Here is a 19226-nt window from a genome sequence, read left to right as displayed (position 1 = left end):
TTATTCTCTTTCTATACTCTCCTATTTGGTTATTTCATCACACAGATTTATATACCCAACCTCATTCTCCCCAATTAGGTCCAGTCCTAAATCAACTGCCTGACAGATATTCCAAACTGGGTATCTTGGAGACATCTCAAATTTAACATGTCTAAAAAAGAATTCATCATCATTCCTCCAGCCATACTAAAACCTATATCCCTCTACTGAACTCTGTTTTTCTCAAGGGCAACACCCCCACTTCTTGTAACCCAGATTCATAATAACCATGGCACTATCCTCAACTTCTCTCTCTTCCTACCTCACATATCCAGTAAGTTGCCAAATTCCATTTCTGTTTCCACATCTCTTACACTCAACCCCTTCTTTCTAAGCACTGCCTTGGTTTGGCCCTCATCACCTTTTGTCTGGAATACTACAGTGATTTCCTAATTGTTCTCCCTGCCTCAAGTCTCTCACTACTCTAATTCATTCTCCACAAAGGTGTCAAAACATTTTTCCTCAAATGAAGGTCTGACCATGGCACCTTCCAACTCAAAATACAATGGTTCCTTATTCCCTGTAGGATAAAATATCAACTCTTCCACTTGACTTTGAATGCCACTCACAGCTTGGTCCCAATCTATCTTTCAACAACTTTCATTACAATTTACTCCAAGTCCTACACTCTACAATCCAACCAAACTGGATTGCTTTTTGCTCCTCACTCACAGCAATTCGTCTCCTAAGTGTTTTGCATTGGCCACCACCCATGCCAGAAATAAACTTCCTCCTCAACTCTGCTTCATAGACTTCTCACTTCCTTCAAGACAACTCAATCATCACCTTCTATGAGAAGCCTTTCCCAATGCTGGCTACTACTAGTGCTCTCCCTAATTATCTTGTATTTATTCTGCATAAACATTTATATGCATGTATGTATGTGTATATGTTTGTGTGTGTGTATATACATATATACACACACACATATAAAGTATTTAAAGTATGTGTGTGTGTGTATATATATATGCATATACACACACACACATATATAAGGTATTTATGTATGGATATATATAGAGATAAATCTGTATATACTTTATATGTGAATATATATATACTTCATATGCATGTCTCCCCTGACAGAATGTAAGCTGTTTGAGAATAAGAATTGCTTCATTTTTGTTTTTATGCACTTAGCACAGTATTGGCATATAGTAGGTGCTTAAATGTTTGCTGATTAATTACTTGAGGAACTTAAAAAAATAAAAAAGACTGATAGAGTCAAGTCTACATAAGAAATAAGATAACAAGGACAAGGTCGAGATTGAAGAGCAAGAAATAAGTAACTTCCTTTACAAAAATATTTTTGGCTATAACACCATTTTCAGAAGGTAGGGGGAGATGAGAACATTATAGTAATAATTCTCGTAAGAAATAAAGCTTTGGAAAATGATGTGGATTTTTTTCAAGAATTTATTTTAACTATTTATGCAAATGATAATACTCTTTGGTTTTCCATTTTAAACATAAAATATCAGAAATTTTCCCATTATTAGAGAATAATACTAAAAGCTTCTATGTAGAAAAAAAGAAAGCTTTAAAATATCTGGCTTTAAAATAACATGTTAGATGAAAATTACTTCATTATTAATCTCACCTGTTTCATTGCTGTGTCACCTATTTTATTGGAATGTTTTCGAATGCTCTCTAAAAAGTCTTTGAGATCAGACATGGAGATTTCTTTTATATCCTCCCTGAGTTTTGGGAGATTTTCTATCATTATCTGACAAAACCGGTATTGACTAACCCGAGGAAAATATATGTTTTCTAATTGTTCCATAGTTTTTAGAGCAGAGTAGTACCTACAAAGGAAAAAAGGAAGTTCTATGAAATGCTCTAATTACAAAAACTTTAAAAACAATTCCAAAAAATACATCAAGTCATAATTTATTTTAAAGATAGTCCTCCCTTCTTTACTGAGAAGAGTCTAATAAAATAAGCATTCTTTTCTATTTGCCACATGTTACAGTGTCCTGCACAAGTCCAAAGATGGCTATTTACAAGACTATATCACATAAGTACAACCTCTTTATAAGTTATCTGATTTATTCATTTATAACATTGTCATCAACATAATTTACCTTTATGTAGTACAGTGATTTTTCAAACTATTTGGTGATTTCAAATCTTACTTTTCCCTTCTAAATTATGTATGGCATTTTAAAAAATTAACTAAAATGAACTTTTTTTTTTGCTTTTTTTTGGAGGGGGAGGGAGGGCAGTTGGGGTTAAGTGACTTGCCCAAGGTCACATGGCTAGTAAGTGTGTCAAGTGTCTGAGGCTGCATTTGAACTCAGGTCCTCCTGACTCTAGGGCCAGTGCTCTATTCACTGCGCCACCTAGCTGCCCCAAAATGAACTTTTTTTAAAAAGAATTTCACAATGTCTGTACTTAGGTAGGAATAATTCACGCTGTTGCAAAACCAGGTTTGAGAATCACTGATACAGTGTTTTTTACCTTTCAAATAGCTTTTACGTAAATTACTGCATTTTAACTCACTATTTTTGCTTCATTACCAACTTCATAATCAAAAATCATTTTGCCTAAAACAACAAACATATGAAATAGGTAGGGCAAATGTTATCTTCTCATTTTACAGATGAAGAAAGTGAAGCATAGAAAGTTACCTAATTTGGTCAAATTGTACAATTAGTGGCAGGACTGAGACAAGAAGCAAAGTTCTATCAGGCTATATATAATGTATCACAAGATCATGAGATTTAAGGGTGGAATAGACTTTTGAAGTCATCTAGTCTAACTCCCTCATTTTACAGATTAGGAAACTGAGGCTCAGAAAAAATTAGTGACTTGCCCAAAGTCACATTGGTAATAAACTGCTTTTCCTAACATACTGAATTTACCATCTAAAATAAAAATAAAACAATTAGTCCTAGGCCTATGAATATCTGGTTTGAAGTAAAATGAGTTGGGTAGACAGGAAGCAAGCTAATTGCCTTAAATAAACTGACTAAAAGTCAATTTCCCTAAAACCAGTTTTCCTAAAACCAATTCACCTATTGGTCAGTTTGACTAAAACTTTTGCCTACATTTAATATTTTCAGTAAGAAGAAATTGGCTTGCTGGGAAATGGTTACAATGTATTTAACAGATTTTTAGTTTTTACACTCTCCTAAGCATTTTCTTTCGGGTGCTTTTTTCCCCTACTTCTCCCAGTTAACTGACCATCTGTAGAATTTAAGTGATTATTTTAAGAATCTTATTTTAGCGCCCTTCACTACTTCTGAAAACAGATTGTTCTTCAACATAATGTGCTCCATCACCTGTCAGGAATCACATAGCACAATTCAACACTGGTTATCTGGAATCATAAATGGTCAATGCATTAACAAGAATTTTTAATTCTTTCAGAATTGCTTTTCTTCAATGTTACTGTATAAATTATTCTTCAGGATCTACTCACTTCACTCTGCATAAATTCATACAAGACATCCTGGATTTCTCTGAAAGTACCCCTTTCATCTTTTCTTATATGACAATAGTAATTCATTATATTCATATGCCATAATTAGTTCAGCTATTCCCCAACTGATAGGCACCCTCTTGGTCACTACAAAAAGAGTTATTACAATTATTTTTGCATACAGGTACTTTTCATCATTCTTTGATCTCTTTGGGATATAGGCATAATAACGGTAATGCCAGGTCAAAAGTTATAGTTTGGTCAATTTTAGGGAATATTTATGAACTGCTTTTCAGAACTGCTATATTAGTTCACAGCTCTATCAATTGTAAATTAATGTACCTGTTTTCCCACAGCTCTGCCAACACCTGTAATTTTTCTGTTATCAATTTTGCCAATCTGATGGTGAAAGATAGAATCTCAGACTTGCTTTAATTTATATTACTCTAATTATTAATGATTTGGAACAGTTTTCCATATGGCTGTGAATAGCTTAAATTTCTTCCTTTGCGAACTGTTTGTTCATATCATTTGACCATTTATTAACTGGGGATGGCTCTTATCTAATAAATCTGAATCAATTCCATATATGTGATATAACTGAAACCTTTATAAGAAAAACTTGCTGCAAAGATTTCTTTCCTAGTTAATTGTTTCCCTTCTAAATTAACTGCATTGGTTTTGTTTGTGTTCAAGCTCTTTTATTTCTTGTAATCCAAATGTTCATTTTATCACCTGTGATAAAGCTCTTTTATTTTTTATTTTTTTTAACAATATTATTTAAGCATTTTTAAATTTTTTTTTTTTGCTTTTTTTGGAGGGCACTTGGGGTTAAGTGACAAGGCCAGTGCTCCACTCATTGTACCACCTAGCTGCCCCAGCTCTTTTATTTTTTGTAATTCAAATGTTCATTTTATCAACTGTGGTCATCTCTATCACAAACTCTTTTCCTATCTAGTTATAAAAGGTGTGTTCTTCTTTGCTCCTCTAATTTGTTCCTAAGGCAAAACATTTAAACACCTTTCTATTCCCACTCAGTAATTATTCCCACTCATTAACTACCTGATAGCTAGCATATCAAACCTTTATAAATTTCTATTCAGATCCTTAACTTCTTTCTTATTTTTTTAATTAGATGTGTTTAGGTCTGAAAGGGATAATAGATTGAAGTCCCCAACTATTTATAGTTTTATAATCTATTTCTCCCTGTAAATAATTTACTTTTTCCTTTAAGTGCTATTTGTTGTTTTTCAGTCATCTGACTCTTCATGACCCTATTTGGGGTTTTCTTGGCAAAGACACTAGAGTGGTTTGCCATTTCCTTCTCCAGCTCATTTTACAGATGAAGAAACTGAGGCAAACAGGGATAAGTGACTGGCCCAGGGTCACACAGCTAGTAAATGTCTGAGGTCAGATTTGAACTAAGGAAGATAAGTTTTTCTGACTTTAGATCTGGTATTCTATTCACTGTATCACCTAGCTGCCCATTTCCTTTAAGTATTAAAATGCTATTCCATTAAATACTACATGCTTAAGAATTTATATTAATCCATTATTTGTGGTACCTTTCAGCACAATGTAATTTTCCTGGTTATATCTTTTAATTAAGTCTATTTTTGTTGTAGTCTTGTCTGAGATGGTGTTTGTGACCCCTGGATTTGTTTGTTTTCAGTCAAACCATTATAAATCTTGCTCCAGTTCATTATTTTAATACTCTCTGAATTTTTATTTCTCAAGGGTGTTTCTTATGAACAACAAATTGGATTCTGCTTTCTAATTCATTCTATCCTCTTCATGATCCACTCTATAAGTTGGAGTTTATTTTGCTTATGACTAAATCTTCCCTCTGTTCTCCTCTCTCCTCTATTTAATTGTTTCTCTATTGAGGTGACTATATCTCTACATCAAATTCTGTTTTTTGTTGTTTTGGGGTTGTTTTTTTTTTGTTTTTTGCTTTTTGGAGGGCACTTGGGGTTAAGTGACTTGCCCAAGGTCACACAGCTAGTTTTTGTTTTAAGTGTCTGAGGCCAGATTTGAACTCAAGTACTCCTGACTCTGGGGCCAGTGCTCTACTCACTGCACCACCTAGCCTTCCCCAAATTCTTAATATGTGTGCAGATTCTACCTTCCTATAACCAGTTCACATGAAAGTGAGATTCAAAGGATTCCCATTTCCCCCATTCCTTCCCTCATCTTTGTACAGTCTTTTACACACAAACACACCCCTTGATTATGTGAGACAGTACTTCCCCCACACACCTCCCCCGCTTTCTTCCCTGATGTATTGCTTTTTACATTTCCTTTCTTCTTTTAAGATAACTGGAACGTAACAAAACCATTCCTGGGCTCTCTATTTTATTTAACCCTTTTTTGTAATTCCTGATGAGATTAAGGGATACTTGTATCATATGTTCCTAATAATAATAGAATGTAAATACTTCAGTCTTGTATATTATCTTCCCATTTCTCACTCCTATTTATATTTTTATATTATTATTAATTCCTATGTTTGTATTTTAATGTTTCTACTCAGCTCTGGTTTTATCATAAGGAACATTTGGAAGTCCTCTATTTCATTAAAAATCTATTGTTTTCCCCTATAGCACAATAATACACAGTTTACTGGGTAAGTTATTCTTGGTTGTAAGTCTATAATCTTTCTTCTCTGGAATATTGTATTACAAGTTTCTGCTCCTGTGTGATCCCGTCTACAGATCCTTTTAATTATTTCTAATTTCTTTCACTGTTTTTTCTTTAACTAGAAGCTCTGGATCTTTTGCTATGATGTTCCTGGGAGTTTTTATTTTGTAACTTCTTCTGGAGGAATCCAATAGATTCTTTCTACTTCTACTTTTCTCTTTGGTTTTAAAAGATTTGAGCAGTTTTATTTTAAGATTTCTTGAAATATGATGGGATGAAATCATCCTAGTAGAGGATTCTGGAAAGATAGCAGAGTGGGTCAGAAAACTTTCGGCTCTCCAAATTTCCTCCACCAAAAAAAAAAAAAAAGACAGAACATTGCCCTAGAGCAGCAGAAATAAACAAAGGACACAGCAATTGTCCTCCTAAAACAATCTGAGAAGACCCAACCTCCAGAAGCAAGGATTTGGCCTGAATGAAGAGCAAACAACCTCCAGGCTGATTCTGCAGAATCAACAAACAATAAGCCCTGGGGGCACCTGGGCAGAGATTCAGCCTCAGCCTTAGAAACTTTCATCTCACAAACTGTGTGAGGGTCTGACTGTTGAGTAGGAGACAACTGGAGGACCTTCCACTGTCAAGGGACACCAAACACAGCAATGCTGACCAGACCAGTCCTGAGCTGTGGCTGCGGGAAAAGGAGCTGGCACACACCTGATGAGTGAATAGTGAGGGACAGGAACCCTGTTGGCTGTAGGCACTTACAGGAGAGCAGAGTTTCAGTTCGGGGAAGAGAGGACAGCTATAGTTTGTAGCCACTGGAAGGATCACAAGAAGCAAGATCATTTGCAAAGGGAAGGTGGCCCAGCCATACCAGATCTAAAACTGTATTAGAAAGCAGCAGTCATCAAAACTGTTTGGTACTAAGAAGTTGAGTGGTGGATCAGTGGAACAGGTTAGGTACACAAGATACAGTAGTCAATGACTATAGTAATCTACTGTTTGATAAACCCAAAGACTCCACCTTCTGGAATAAGAATTTACTATTTGACAAAAACTGCAGGGAAAACTAGAAAATAGTAGAAGCAGAAACTAGGCATAGATCAACACCTTACACCATATACCAAGATAAGGTCAAAATGGGCACACGATTTTGACATAAAGGATGATGCCATAAGCAAATCAGAAGAGCAAGGAGTAGTTTACCAGTCAGATCTATGGAGAAGGGAAGAATTTATGATCAAACAAGAGATAGAGAGTTATTATAAAATTCAAAATGGATAATTGATTATATTAAATTAAAAAGGTTTTACACAAACAAAGATAATGCAATGAAGATTAGAAGGGAAGCAGAAAGCTGGGAAACAATTTTTATAGTCAGTGTCTCTCTGATAAGGACCTCATTTCTAAAATATGTAGAGAATTGAGTCAATATTAATCAAAATACAAGTCATCCCCCAATTAATAAATATCAAATTGATAAGTGGTCAAAGGATATAATCACAATTTTCAGATAATTAAAGATATCTATAGTCATATGAAAAAATGGTCTAAATCACTATTGTTTAGAGAAATGCAAATTAAAACCACTCTGAAGTACTACATCACACCTATCAGATTGGCTAATATAACACAAACGAAAAATGGTAAATGCTGAAGATGTGGGAAAATTGGAACACTAAGGCACTATTGGTGGAATTGTGAACTGATCCAACTATTCTGTAAAGAAATGTGCAACTATGCACAAAGAGCTATAAAACAGTGCACGCCCTTTGATCGAGCAATACCACTATTACGTTTGTATCCCAAAGAGATCATAAAAAAGGGGAAAGGACCCACATGTACAAAAAAATTTATAAAGCTCTTTTTTGTGATGGCAAATAATTGGAAATTGAGGGGAAGCCCATCAATTGAGGAATATCTGAACACTCTGTGATATATGAATGTATGGAATACTACTGTTCTATAAGAAGTGATGAGCACCTTCTTAGCAATGCAAGGATCTAAGGCAACCCCAAAAGACTCATGATGGAAAATGCTATCTACATTCAGAAAAAGAACTATGGAGTCTGAATGCAGATCAAAGCATACCATTTGCTCTTGTTTTGTTTTTTTAATAGGGATAAGCATTTTTTTTTCAATTTATTTATTTATTTTAGTTTTCAACATTCATTTCCACAAAATTTTGTGTTACAAATTTTTCTGTCGTTCCCCTACCCCCTGCCCCAAAATAGCTAGCCTAATAAATACTCCTTTCCCCAATCTGTTCTCCCTTATATCCTCCCCCATCATCAGTCCCCTCCCCCCAACTTTCTAGTAAGGCAAGATGGATTTCTATACCATGGTGCCTGTATATCTTATTTCCCCATTGCCCCAATCTGCCCTCCCTTCTATGACACCCCCCTTATCCCCTTCCCCCTTATTTTCCTATAGGGTAAGATACTCAATTGTGTATGTTATTCCCTCCTTAAGCAAAATTCAATGAGAGTAAGGTTATCCCATTCCCTTTCATCTTTCTGCTCTTCCGCTCCATTGTAACAGTTTTCTCTTGCCTCTTTTATATAAGACAATTTACCCTAATCTATCTCTCCCTTTCTCCTTCTCCCAATATATTCCTCTCTCTCCTCTTAATTTTATTTTTTAGATATCATCCCTTCATATTCAACTCACCCTGTGCCCTCTATGTATACATGTACATACATATGCACACCCTCACATATATATTTATACATACCTACAACCTCCTATACATACATATATATTCCCTTCAACTGTCCTCATACTGAGAAAAGTCTTATGAGTTACAACTATTGTTTTTCCATGTAGAAATGTAAATAGTTCAACTTTAATAAGTTCCTTATGATTTCTTTTTCCTGTTTACCTTCTCATGCTTCTCTTGCTTCTTGTATTTGAAAGCCAAATTTTCTGTTCAGCTCAGGTTTTTTCATCAAGAATACTTGAAAAGAGGGGCAGCTAGGTGGCGCAGTGAATAGAACACTGGCCCTGGAGTCAGGAGGACCTGAGTTCAAATCCAGACTCAGACACTTAACACAAAAACTAGCCATGTGACCTTGGGCAAGTCACTTAACCCCAATTGCCCTGCCCCCCCCAAAAAAAAGAATACTTGAAAGTCCTCCATTTCGTTGAATGCCCATATTTTCCCCTAAAGCATTATGCTCATTTTTGCTGGGTAGGTGATTCTTGGTTTTAATCCTAGTTCCTTTGACCTTTGGAATATCATATTCCAAACCCTTTGATCCCTTAGTGTAGAAGCTGCTAGATCTTGTGTTATCCTGATTGTGTTTCCATAATATTCAAATTGTTTCTTCCTGACAGCTTGTAATATTTTCTCCTTGACCTGGGAACTCTGGAATTTGGCTATGATATTCCTAGGAGTTTTCTTTTTGGGATCTTTTTCAAGTGCAATCAGTGAATTCTTTCCATTTCTATTTTGCCCTCTGGTTCTAGAATATCAGAGCTATTTTGCTTGATAATTTCCTGCAAGATAGTGTCTAGGCTCTTTTTTTGATTATGGCTTTCAGGTAATCCAATAATTTTTAAATTATCTCTCCTGGATCTATTTTACAGGTCAGTGGTTTTTCCAGTGAGATATTTCACATTGCCTTCTATTTTTTTCATTTGTTTGGATCTGTTTTATAGTATCTTGATTTCTCATTAAGTCATTAGCTTCCAATTGCTCCAATCGAATTTTGAAGGAATTATTCTCTTCAGTGAGTTTTTGAAATTCCTTTTCCATCTGGCAAATTCAGCTTTTTAAAGCATTCTTCTTCTCACTGGCTTTTTGGGCCTCTTTTGCCATTTGAGTTAGTCTATTTTTTAAGGTGTTATTTTCTTCAGTCAGGCTGTTGACTTGCTTTTCTTGATTTTCTTGCATCATTCTCATTTCTCTTGCCAATTTTTTCTCCACTTCTCTTACCTGATTTTCAAAATCCTTCTTGAGCTCCTCCATGGCCTATAACCAATTCATATTTTTCTTGGGAGCTTTGGATACAGGAGTTCTGACTTCGTTGTCTTCCTTCCGTTCCATGCTTTGATCCTTTTTGTTCCCAAAAAAGTAATCTGTGGTAGGATTGTGTTTCCTCTGCTTGCTCATGTTGCCAGTCAATTACCTGACTTCTGAACTCTTTGCCATGGTAGAATTCTGCCTTCAGAATGGAGAGAGCTTTCCCCAAATTACTGGGGGTTTTTCAGCTGCCAGAGGAATTAGGAGGGTGCCCTCTCTGCAGCCCCCACAAGCTCTAGCACCCGGCCACACACCCCAGGACCTCTAACCAAGACCACAATCCAGATCTGAGCAGGTTAAAGAAGAGTGATTACCCTCCTAATGGTCATTGGTCCCCCTATGATCTATAGGCCAGGAGCTCTGGAGGTGGCTGAGCCACAGGCCAATAACTGAGGCCACTGTGCCTCTGCCACTTCTTGCCCTAGGGGCAGGGGCTGGATCAAACTCTTCCGACCCCCTCTTCCAGCAGAGCTCCTGACTGATCTTTTACTTGCTCTTTGGGGTTTATGGGTTGAGAAGTCTGGAAACTGCCATAGATGCTGGTGTTCCACTCCCCTAATGTCTGCTCCAGCCACTGCTGGTTAAGGTTACCCTGGGGCCAAAACCGCATGGTTCATGCAGGGCTGGGCTAGGCTGCAAGCTCAGTATGATAGACCTGGCCTGCCGGCCTGCCATTAATGGGAGGTTTGTTTCTCTCTGTCACTTTGTGGGTTCTGTAGCTCTAAAATTTGTTTAGAGTCATTTTTTGCATGTATTGCAGGAGGTGGAAGCCGGAGCTGCGGGGAAGTCCTGTTTCTACTCTGCCATCTTGGCCCCGCCCCCCTGTTTTTTCTTTCTTATGGTTCCTCCTATTGGTTCTAATTCTTCTTTACAACATAACTAATGCAAAAATATGTTTAATATGAATGTATATGTAGAGCCTATATCAGATTGCACAAAGTCTTGAGGAAGGGGAAGGGAAAGGGAAAGGAGGGGGAGAAAATATAAAACTCAAAATCTTATGAAAGTGAATGCTGAAAACTAAAAATAAATTAAGGAGAAAAAAGAAATGATAAGCAGGCAGGTTTCCGAAAAACTTGGAAGGACTTACATGAATTGATGCTGAGTAAAGTGAGCAGAACCAGAAGAACATTGTACACAGTAACAGCAACATTGTTTACAATGATCAACTTTGATAGACTTAGCTCTTCTCAGCAATACAATGATCTAACAATTCCAAAAGACTCATGATGGAAAATGCTATCCACATTCAGACAATGAAATATGGAGTCTAAATGCAGATCAAAGCACACTATTTTCTTTTTTTATGTTGGTTTTTCTTTTTCATGGTTTTTCTCTTTTGTCCTGATTGTCCTTTCACAACATGCCTAATGCAGAAATTTTAATATGGTTGTACATATATAGCTTATATTAGATAGCTTTCCATCTTGGAAAGGGCGAAGGGGAGGAAGGGAGAAAAAAATATGGAACTCAAAATTTTATAAAAGTGAATGTTGAAAACTATCTTTACACATAATCAGAAAAAATAAAATACTATGGGGGGAGGGAGGGGAAGGTAATGTAAGAGATCATTTGCAGGACAATATAGCTAGAGGCCCTAGCTGCAATTTAAAAGTAGAAAGGAGAGCCCAAGGTTGGGCCCTGAGACAGACCTCAGAAGGTAACAGTAAGAAGGACCTGAGGTTTGGGGTATCATTCCTCACACCTCAAGACTACAACTTGAGATTATTAAAAAAAAATGAGTAAGAAAAAGAGAAAGAACCCAATCATAGATAGTTACTATTGGGATAGAGAAAATCTGGGTTCATATTCTGAGGAGGATAATATATCTTAAAAAGTTTTTTTCATTAAGAAATGTCAAATGGTCCCAAGAACAAAAAGAGTTCTTGGAAGAAGTTAAAAGGGACTTTAAACATCAAATAAGAGAGATAGAGAAAAAAAACTAAGAAAAATTTAGGAAAAAAGGAGCAATCCAAGAAAATCAAGAAAGTTATGAAAAGAAAGTCATCCAACTAGAAATAGGGAATCAAAAACTTAAGGAAGAAAATAATACTTAGAAAACTAGAATGGGGCAAAGGAAAGCTAAAGATGTTCTAAGGCACCAAGATATCATAAAACAAAATCAAAAGAATGAAAAAATAGAAAAGAGTGAAGCATCTCATCAGAAGAACAACTGATCTGGAGAACAGACTGAGGAGAAATAATATAAGAATAGTTGGACTACCTGAAAATTATGATTAATAAAAAGAATCTTGATACAATATTACAAGAAATTATTGAGGGAAATTGCCCTGAAATTCTAGAAGAAGGTATAGTAGAAATAGAAAAAATCCACTGATCATCACCTGAAAGAGATCCCAGGAAGAAAACTTACAAGAATATTATAGCCAAGTTTCAAAGCTACCAGGTTAAGGAAAAAAATATTGAAAGCAACAAGAAAAAAAATTTAAATATCATGTAGCCACAGTAAGGATTACACAAGACCTAACAGCTACTATGCTGAAGTATCATAGGTCCTGGAATACTATATTCCACATAGCAAAAGAGCTGGGATTATAACCAAGGGCAATTTTTCCAGCAAAGTTAAGTATAATCCTTAATGAAAAAAAAAATGGATATTTAATGAACTCAGTCTTTCAAGGTTTTTGTGACAAAACCCCCAGAATTTGGAAAATTCAACATATAACACCCAGGAGAAATACAAGGTACACATTAAAGACCAATTTTAAGGGACTCAATAAGGTCAAATTGTTTACTTCATACATGTGAAAACATTATGAGTGTAACCATTATTTGCATAGTTTGAAAGGAAGGTATGGGCTGAGCTGAGTATAATGGGGTGATTCTAAAAAAAAAAAACTGTGACAGAAAGGAGTAATTATCTCATACAAATGAGGCACAAGAAAAATAGATACAGAAGAAGCTGGTAGAGTGAAGAGCTGATAGTGCCAGAACCTTACTCTCACTGGGAATGGGTTAAAGAAGGAACAACATTCTAAATTCAGAAAGAAATAAGAGGGCAAGGAGATGGGGGGAGTGGGGAGAGGATAAGGGAGGGACTCTTACAGGGGTGGATAGATTAAGGAATAGGAGGGCAAGGAAGCAGGTAGAAGTAAAGCAGAGGAGTAAGGAAGGATAGGGTAAATAGGGTGAGAAGGATAGTGAGGAAAAACAGGAAGGAGGAAAATACACAAGTGGAATGTTAATGAGACAAATTTGTCCATAGTAAATATGGAAACAGATAGTAGATTAAAAATCTGAATTCAATAACTTAGCTATGCAATACAATGATCCAAGACAGTTCTGTAGGATTTATGATGAAAGGTGCTATCCATCTCCAAAGAAAGAACTGGCAGAGCCTGAATGCAGATCAAAGATACTTTTTCTTGGGGGGAGTTTCTATGTTTTCTTAGACAGAATGGCTTACATGGAAATGTATTTTGCATGACTACACATGTATAACCTATGTCAAATTGCTTGCCTTCTCAGTGGGGGAGAGGGATGGTAGGAGAGAAAGAGAGAGAATTTGGAACTCAAAATTTGAAGAAAAAAAAAGAATGTTAAAATTGTTTTTACATGTAATTGGGAAAAAATGTTTTGAAAAACTGAATTCAACAATATTCTGCTTTCAGGAAACTATAAAAATGAGATACACAAAAAGATAATGTAAAGTGCAGGAGTAGAATTTAGTATGTAAAAAAAGCAGAGACAGTAATAATGATCTCAGACAAAGTTAGAAACAAAAGACTGAATTAAAAGTGAAAAATAGAGAAACTACCCAATTCATGTAAAAGGGGACTCTGAACAAACTTTGGAGCTACAGAACCAACAAAATAACACAGAGAATCTAACCTCCCACTGAACACAGGCTGGCAGCAAGCAGCCAGAGCAGCGATCTTGGAGCTGACCCCAGCCCCCAAGCTGGAGGTTTTAGCCCCAGAGTGGGCCTGACCAACCACCGGCTGGAGGGACTTCAGATCACCAGCAGCTGTGGCAGTATCCAGAATTATCAAACCACAGATGCTAAGGACAAAGTGAGAGGTCAGTGCAGTGTGGACTTTGGGATCCAGTGGTTGGGAGTGTGTCAGCTTTTGCCCCTGGAGCAAGAAGCCGCTGAGGAGCCTTGGCTGTGTAGCCGCCCCCACGTGGCAGCTTCAGCTCCTGGCCTGAAGAGTGTAGGGGGACAAAGTGACTGGTCTGAGGGGTAATCACTCTTGCTTTAACCTGCTTAGATCTGGATTGCGGTCTAGGGTGGAGGTCCTGGGGTGTGTGACCAGCTTGCCAGAGCGTGTGAAGACTTCAGAGAGGGCACCCAACTAATACCTTTGGCAGCTGAGAAAACCCCAGAGTTTGGTACGAAGTTCCTCTGTCTGGCTGCAGAGTACTACTGTGGCAAAAAGCCCAAAAGTCAAGTAATTGAGTGGCAAAATGAGCAAGCAAACCAAGCAAAGAAATCCAACATTAGACTCCTATTTTGGGGACAAAAAGGATCAAAGCATAGAACAGGAGGAAGACAATGAAGTCAGAACTCCTGCACCAAAAGCTTCCAAGAAAAATACGAGCTGGTTACAGGCCATAGAGGACCTTAAGAAGAAAATAAGAGAAGTGGAGGAAAAATTGGGAAGAGAAATGAGAACAATGCAAGAAAATTATGAAATGAAAGTCAACAGCCTGACTGAGGAAAATAATACCTTAAAAAATACACTTAACTCAAATGGCAAAAGAGGCTCAAAAAGGCAATGAGGAGAAGAATGCCTTAAAAAGCCGAATTTGCCAGATGGAAAAACAATCTTAAAAGCTCAATGAGGAGAATCATTCCTTCAGAATTAGACTGGAGAAAATGGAAGCTAGTGACTTTATGAGAAATCAAGATGCTGTTAAACAGATCCAAACAAATGAAAGAATAGAAGGCAATGTGAAATATCTCATGGGAAAAACCACTGACCTGGAAAATAGATCCAGGAGAGATAATTTTAAAATTATTGGACTACCTGAAAGGCATGATCAAAGAAAGAACCTAGAAATCATCCTCCAAGAAATTCTCAAGGAAAACTACCCTGATGTTTTAGAACCAGAGGACAAAATAGAAGTTGAAAGAATCCACCGATCACCCCCTGAAAAAGATCCCATAAAGAAAAGTCCTAGGAATATTATAGACAGGTTCCAAAATTCCCAGATCAAAGAGAGAATATTACAAGCAGCCAGGAAGAAACAATTTGAATATTGAAGAAACACAATCAGGATAATTCAGGACCTGGCAGCTTCTACACTGAGGGATCAAAGGGCTTGGAATATGATATTCCAGAGGTCAAAGGAGCTGGGATTAAAGCCAATAATCACCTACCCAGCAAAACTGAGTATCATATTTCAGGGGAAAATATGGTCATTCGGTGGAATAGAGGACTTTTAAGCATTCTTGATGAAAAAACCAGAGTTGAATAGAAAATTTGACATTCAGATACAAGAAGCAAGAGAAGCATGAGAAGGTAAACAGGGAAAAGAAATCATAAGGAACTTATCAAGAAAGTTGAACTGTTAACATTCCTGCATGGAAAAACAATAATTGTAACTGATAAAACTTTTCTCAGTATGAAAATAGTTGAAGGCAATAGAAATATATATATGTATATATATATGTACACACACACACATATATATGTGTCTATATAGGAGGGTATGTGGGTATATGAATACATATGTGAATGTGTGTATATATGTTTACAGATATACATAAATAGAGGGCACAGGACCAATTGAATAGGAAGGGATGATACTTAAAAGGTGAAATTAAGAGGTGAGAGAGGAATATAATGAGAGGAGATGGGGAGAAACAGAATGGGGTAAACTATCTCATATAGAAGAGGCAAGGGAAAACTGTTACAATGGAGGGGAAGAACAGGAAGGCAAAAGGGAATAGGTCAACCTTATTCTCATTGAATTTGGCTTGAGGAGGGAATGACATACACACTAAATAGGGTATCCCACCCTACAGGAGAGAAGGGGGAAGGGGATGAGATGGGTAATGATGGAAGGGAGGGCAGGCTGGGGGGAAAGGAAGTTGGAAGCATCCACTTTTGAAAAGGGACAGGATCAAAGTAGAGAATAGAACTAGTGGGAGGTGGGATAGGAGGGAGGGAAATATAGTCAATCTTTTACAATATATCTACTATGGCAATGTTTTGCATAGCTACACATGTACAACCTATACTGAATTGCTTATATTCCCAGGAAGGGTGGGTGACAAGGGAGGAAGGGAATGAATCTGGAATTCAAAGTTTTAAAATCAAATGTTTCAAAAAAATTATACACACACACACACACATATATATATACTATTATTAACACTATTTTACATGTAATTGGGAAATAAGATATACAGGCACTGGGGCATAGAGATCCACCATGCCCTACTAGAAAAGTCGAAGGAGGTATGGGAGAAGATAAGGAAGAGAGCAGATTGGAGGAGGGGATATCCTGTGGTGTTGCTATTTTGGGGCTGTAGGTAGGGGAAAAACAGGGAGAAAATTTGTAACTCAAAATCTGGCGAAAATGAATGATGTAAACCAGAAGTCAATAAAGCATTTGAAAAAAAAATAGAGAAACTACACTATATGTCAGCAATATTATTCAATATTGTTTCACACCATTTAAAATACCCAGACAGGGACAGCTAGGTGGCACAGTGAATAGAGCACCGGCCCTGGAGTCAGGAGGACCTGAGTTGAAATCCAACCTCAGACACTTAACGCTTAGTAGCTATGTGACCTTGGGCAACTCATTTAACCCCAATTGCCCTGCCCTCCCCCCTCCAAAAAGCAAAAACAAAAACAAAAAATACCTAGACATTATAAAATACCTGAGTGTATACCTGCCAAAACAGACAACAGGAACTATATGAATATAAATATAAAACACTTTTTATACAAATAAACTCAGATCTAAATAAATGAAGTAACATTTCTTGCTCATGGCTAGGTAATTATTTAATTTAATTTTAATTAAATTTAATTAATTTAAATTATAAAATGACAACTTTAACTAATCTATTTATTCAATGTCATCCCAATTAAATTACTAAAAAATTATTTTACTGAGTTAGAAAAAATAATAACAAAGTTCATTTGGAAAATGTCAGGAACTTCAAAGAAATCGGGGGGAAAGATGTAAAGGAAGTAGATGCAACAGTATCAGACCTTAAATTGTATTATAAGGTGAGAGCATTGATGGAATATAAAATGGATAACTTTGATTATTTTAAATTAAAATTTTCTTGTATAAATAAAACCTATATAGCTAAGAACAGAAGGAATGCAGAAAAATTGGGGGAGGGGGGAGAACTTTTATAGACAATCTCTCATATAGGATGTAATTGGGTTGGAATATTGCTGTGGTGTAGTAAATGAGCTCTGTGATTTAGAAAAACACAGAAAGACTTGGACTTATGAGGAAGATGTTATCCACCTTCAGAGAAACAGACAATAGGAGGAAATAAGCATAGTATGGTTATATGTACATATATGTGTATATATATACACAGACACATACATACATCTACATAGATGCACACATGTGTGTTTATACATATATGTGTGTGTGTTTATAGATATCTATGTATATACATATACATATCCAAACTTAATTGCAGCCTTCTTTAGGGTGGTAGAAAGAGGGAGGGAGGAAAAAATAAAAAGTACACAACAGAGAACAAAAAAAACCTACAAAGAAGCAAAGAAAAACTGGACAGTTTTGAAAACAATGTTTAGTATTTATATATGTTTTCTTAAAATGGAAGTTTATTGTTTTATACTGAATCCTTTCTTATGGTGTGCTGTGTACATGACAATGTTTTTTTTTTCTTTTCTGATTTTGTATTTAAGTTTAAAATAATCTAACATGATACATAAGATCTTTTTTTAGGTTGGTTTTCAAGTAATATAATCATTCTTAAACTATGTCTTCTACCTGTTTTCCAGGTCAGTTGTTTTGCAACTGATGGCTTATATTTTCTTCTACTTTTTATTTGACTTTATTTTAATATTTCTATTGTCTTAGGAAATCATTAGGTTCTAGATAGTGCTATTCTGATTTTCAGGGAATTTACTGCTTGCTTTGCACTTCTTGTGCCAAACTACTAATTCCCTTTCCAATTCTTTCACAACACTAATTTCTTTTCCAATGTTTACCTTTAACACTTTCACATAATTTATAAAACATCTTTTTAAATTACTGCAGGATCTCTTCCAGGAATTCTAGTTAAAGTTGTACCCAAGCTGTTTTTTTTTTCTTTTGAGGCTTTGCCTACAGATATTTTGGAGTTATTCTCTTATTCTTGATTTGTGTCTTGAGTATCCTTATTTTTCCAGTCTACTTTCAGACTTTATATTAGGGCCAGGTTCAGCACACTTCTGAAGGGAATTTGTGAGCTAATCCTGCTGCTGCTTTCTTGGATTACTGAGCATTGTGTTACTCCAAGATCTCAGGCATGCTCAGGCTGGCAATCTGCAAGCTTTTAGCACTCCCTAGGTAGTCTGATCCAGGACAAATCTGATCACTGCCTCCTCTCATCTGAGCTCTACAAGTTCTTGACCATGAGTTGCACTGGCTAAAAAATCATCACCTAGTGGCCAAAGTTCTGGTGATAAACCTCTCCAAATTTATACCCTCTTGCTTGCTCCATATTCAAAGCTTTTACAGTTTACTAAAACCTATGTGAGCTTGTTGTGTTTTGCTGGCATAGCCTTCAAAAACTAGGGTCACTTCCACAGCACAATAAGGACTAAAGTCACAACACAGTTTAGAGAAAGACATTATTAACTGGCATAATCTGTATCACTGTTCATTCTTGTTTAGTTGTATGTGTATTAATTTTATGAATAGTATTAGCTCTCAGATTATAAATTCGTAAAAGTAAGAGGCTAGAGCTATCTATGTAAATTGATCTCTACTGTGCCTTAGCACAGGTCAATATATAACAAGGTTGTAGGGGTTTGGGGGGATGATGATGATTAGCATACATAAATAAAACAAACAATGGTGAAAAGGAGAAAGAGAATTTCATACATGATGAGTTAATGTTATTTTTTCCAATCCTTCACTTGC

At 36.2% G+C, this 19226-nt stretch overlaps 1 protein-coding gene across 6 annotated transcripts in view; it reads right to left on the bottom strand.

Moving 5' to 3' along the window:
- Nucleotides 1-19226, bottom strand: part of EXOC6 (exocyst complex component 6) — a 237637-nt gene that overhangs the window by 159065 nt on the left and 59346 nt on the right. For all 6 annotated transcript variants that reach the window (XM_069099242.1, XM_069099243.1, XM_069099246.1 and 3 more), the window contains exon 6: nucleotides 1640-1844. In XM_069099242.1, the coding sequence (XP_068955343.1) occupies nucleotides 1640-1844 (205 nt within the window). The remainder of the gene's footprint in view (nucleotides 1-1639; nucleotides 1845-19226) is intronic.

This window comes from Petaurus breviceps, unplaced genomic scaffold, assembly GCF_028583685.1.
Source record: "Petaurus breviceps papuanus isolate PSGF00001 unplaced genomic scaffold, PetGlider_PUasm1.0 37, whole genome shotgun sequence".
Lineage (NCBI taxonomy): Eukaryota > Metazoa > Chordata > Mammalia > Diprotodontia > Petauridae > Petaurus > Petaurus breviceps.
The sequence above is the reverse complement of the archived record's forward strand: the minus strand, read 5'-3'. Positions and strand labels throughout refer to the sequence as shown.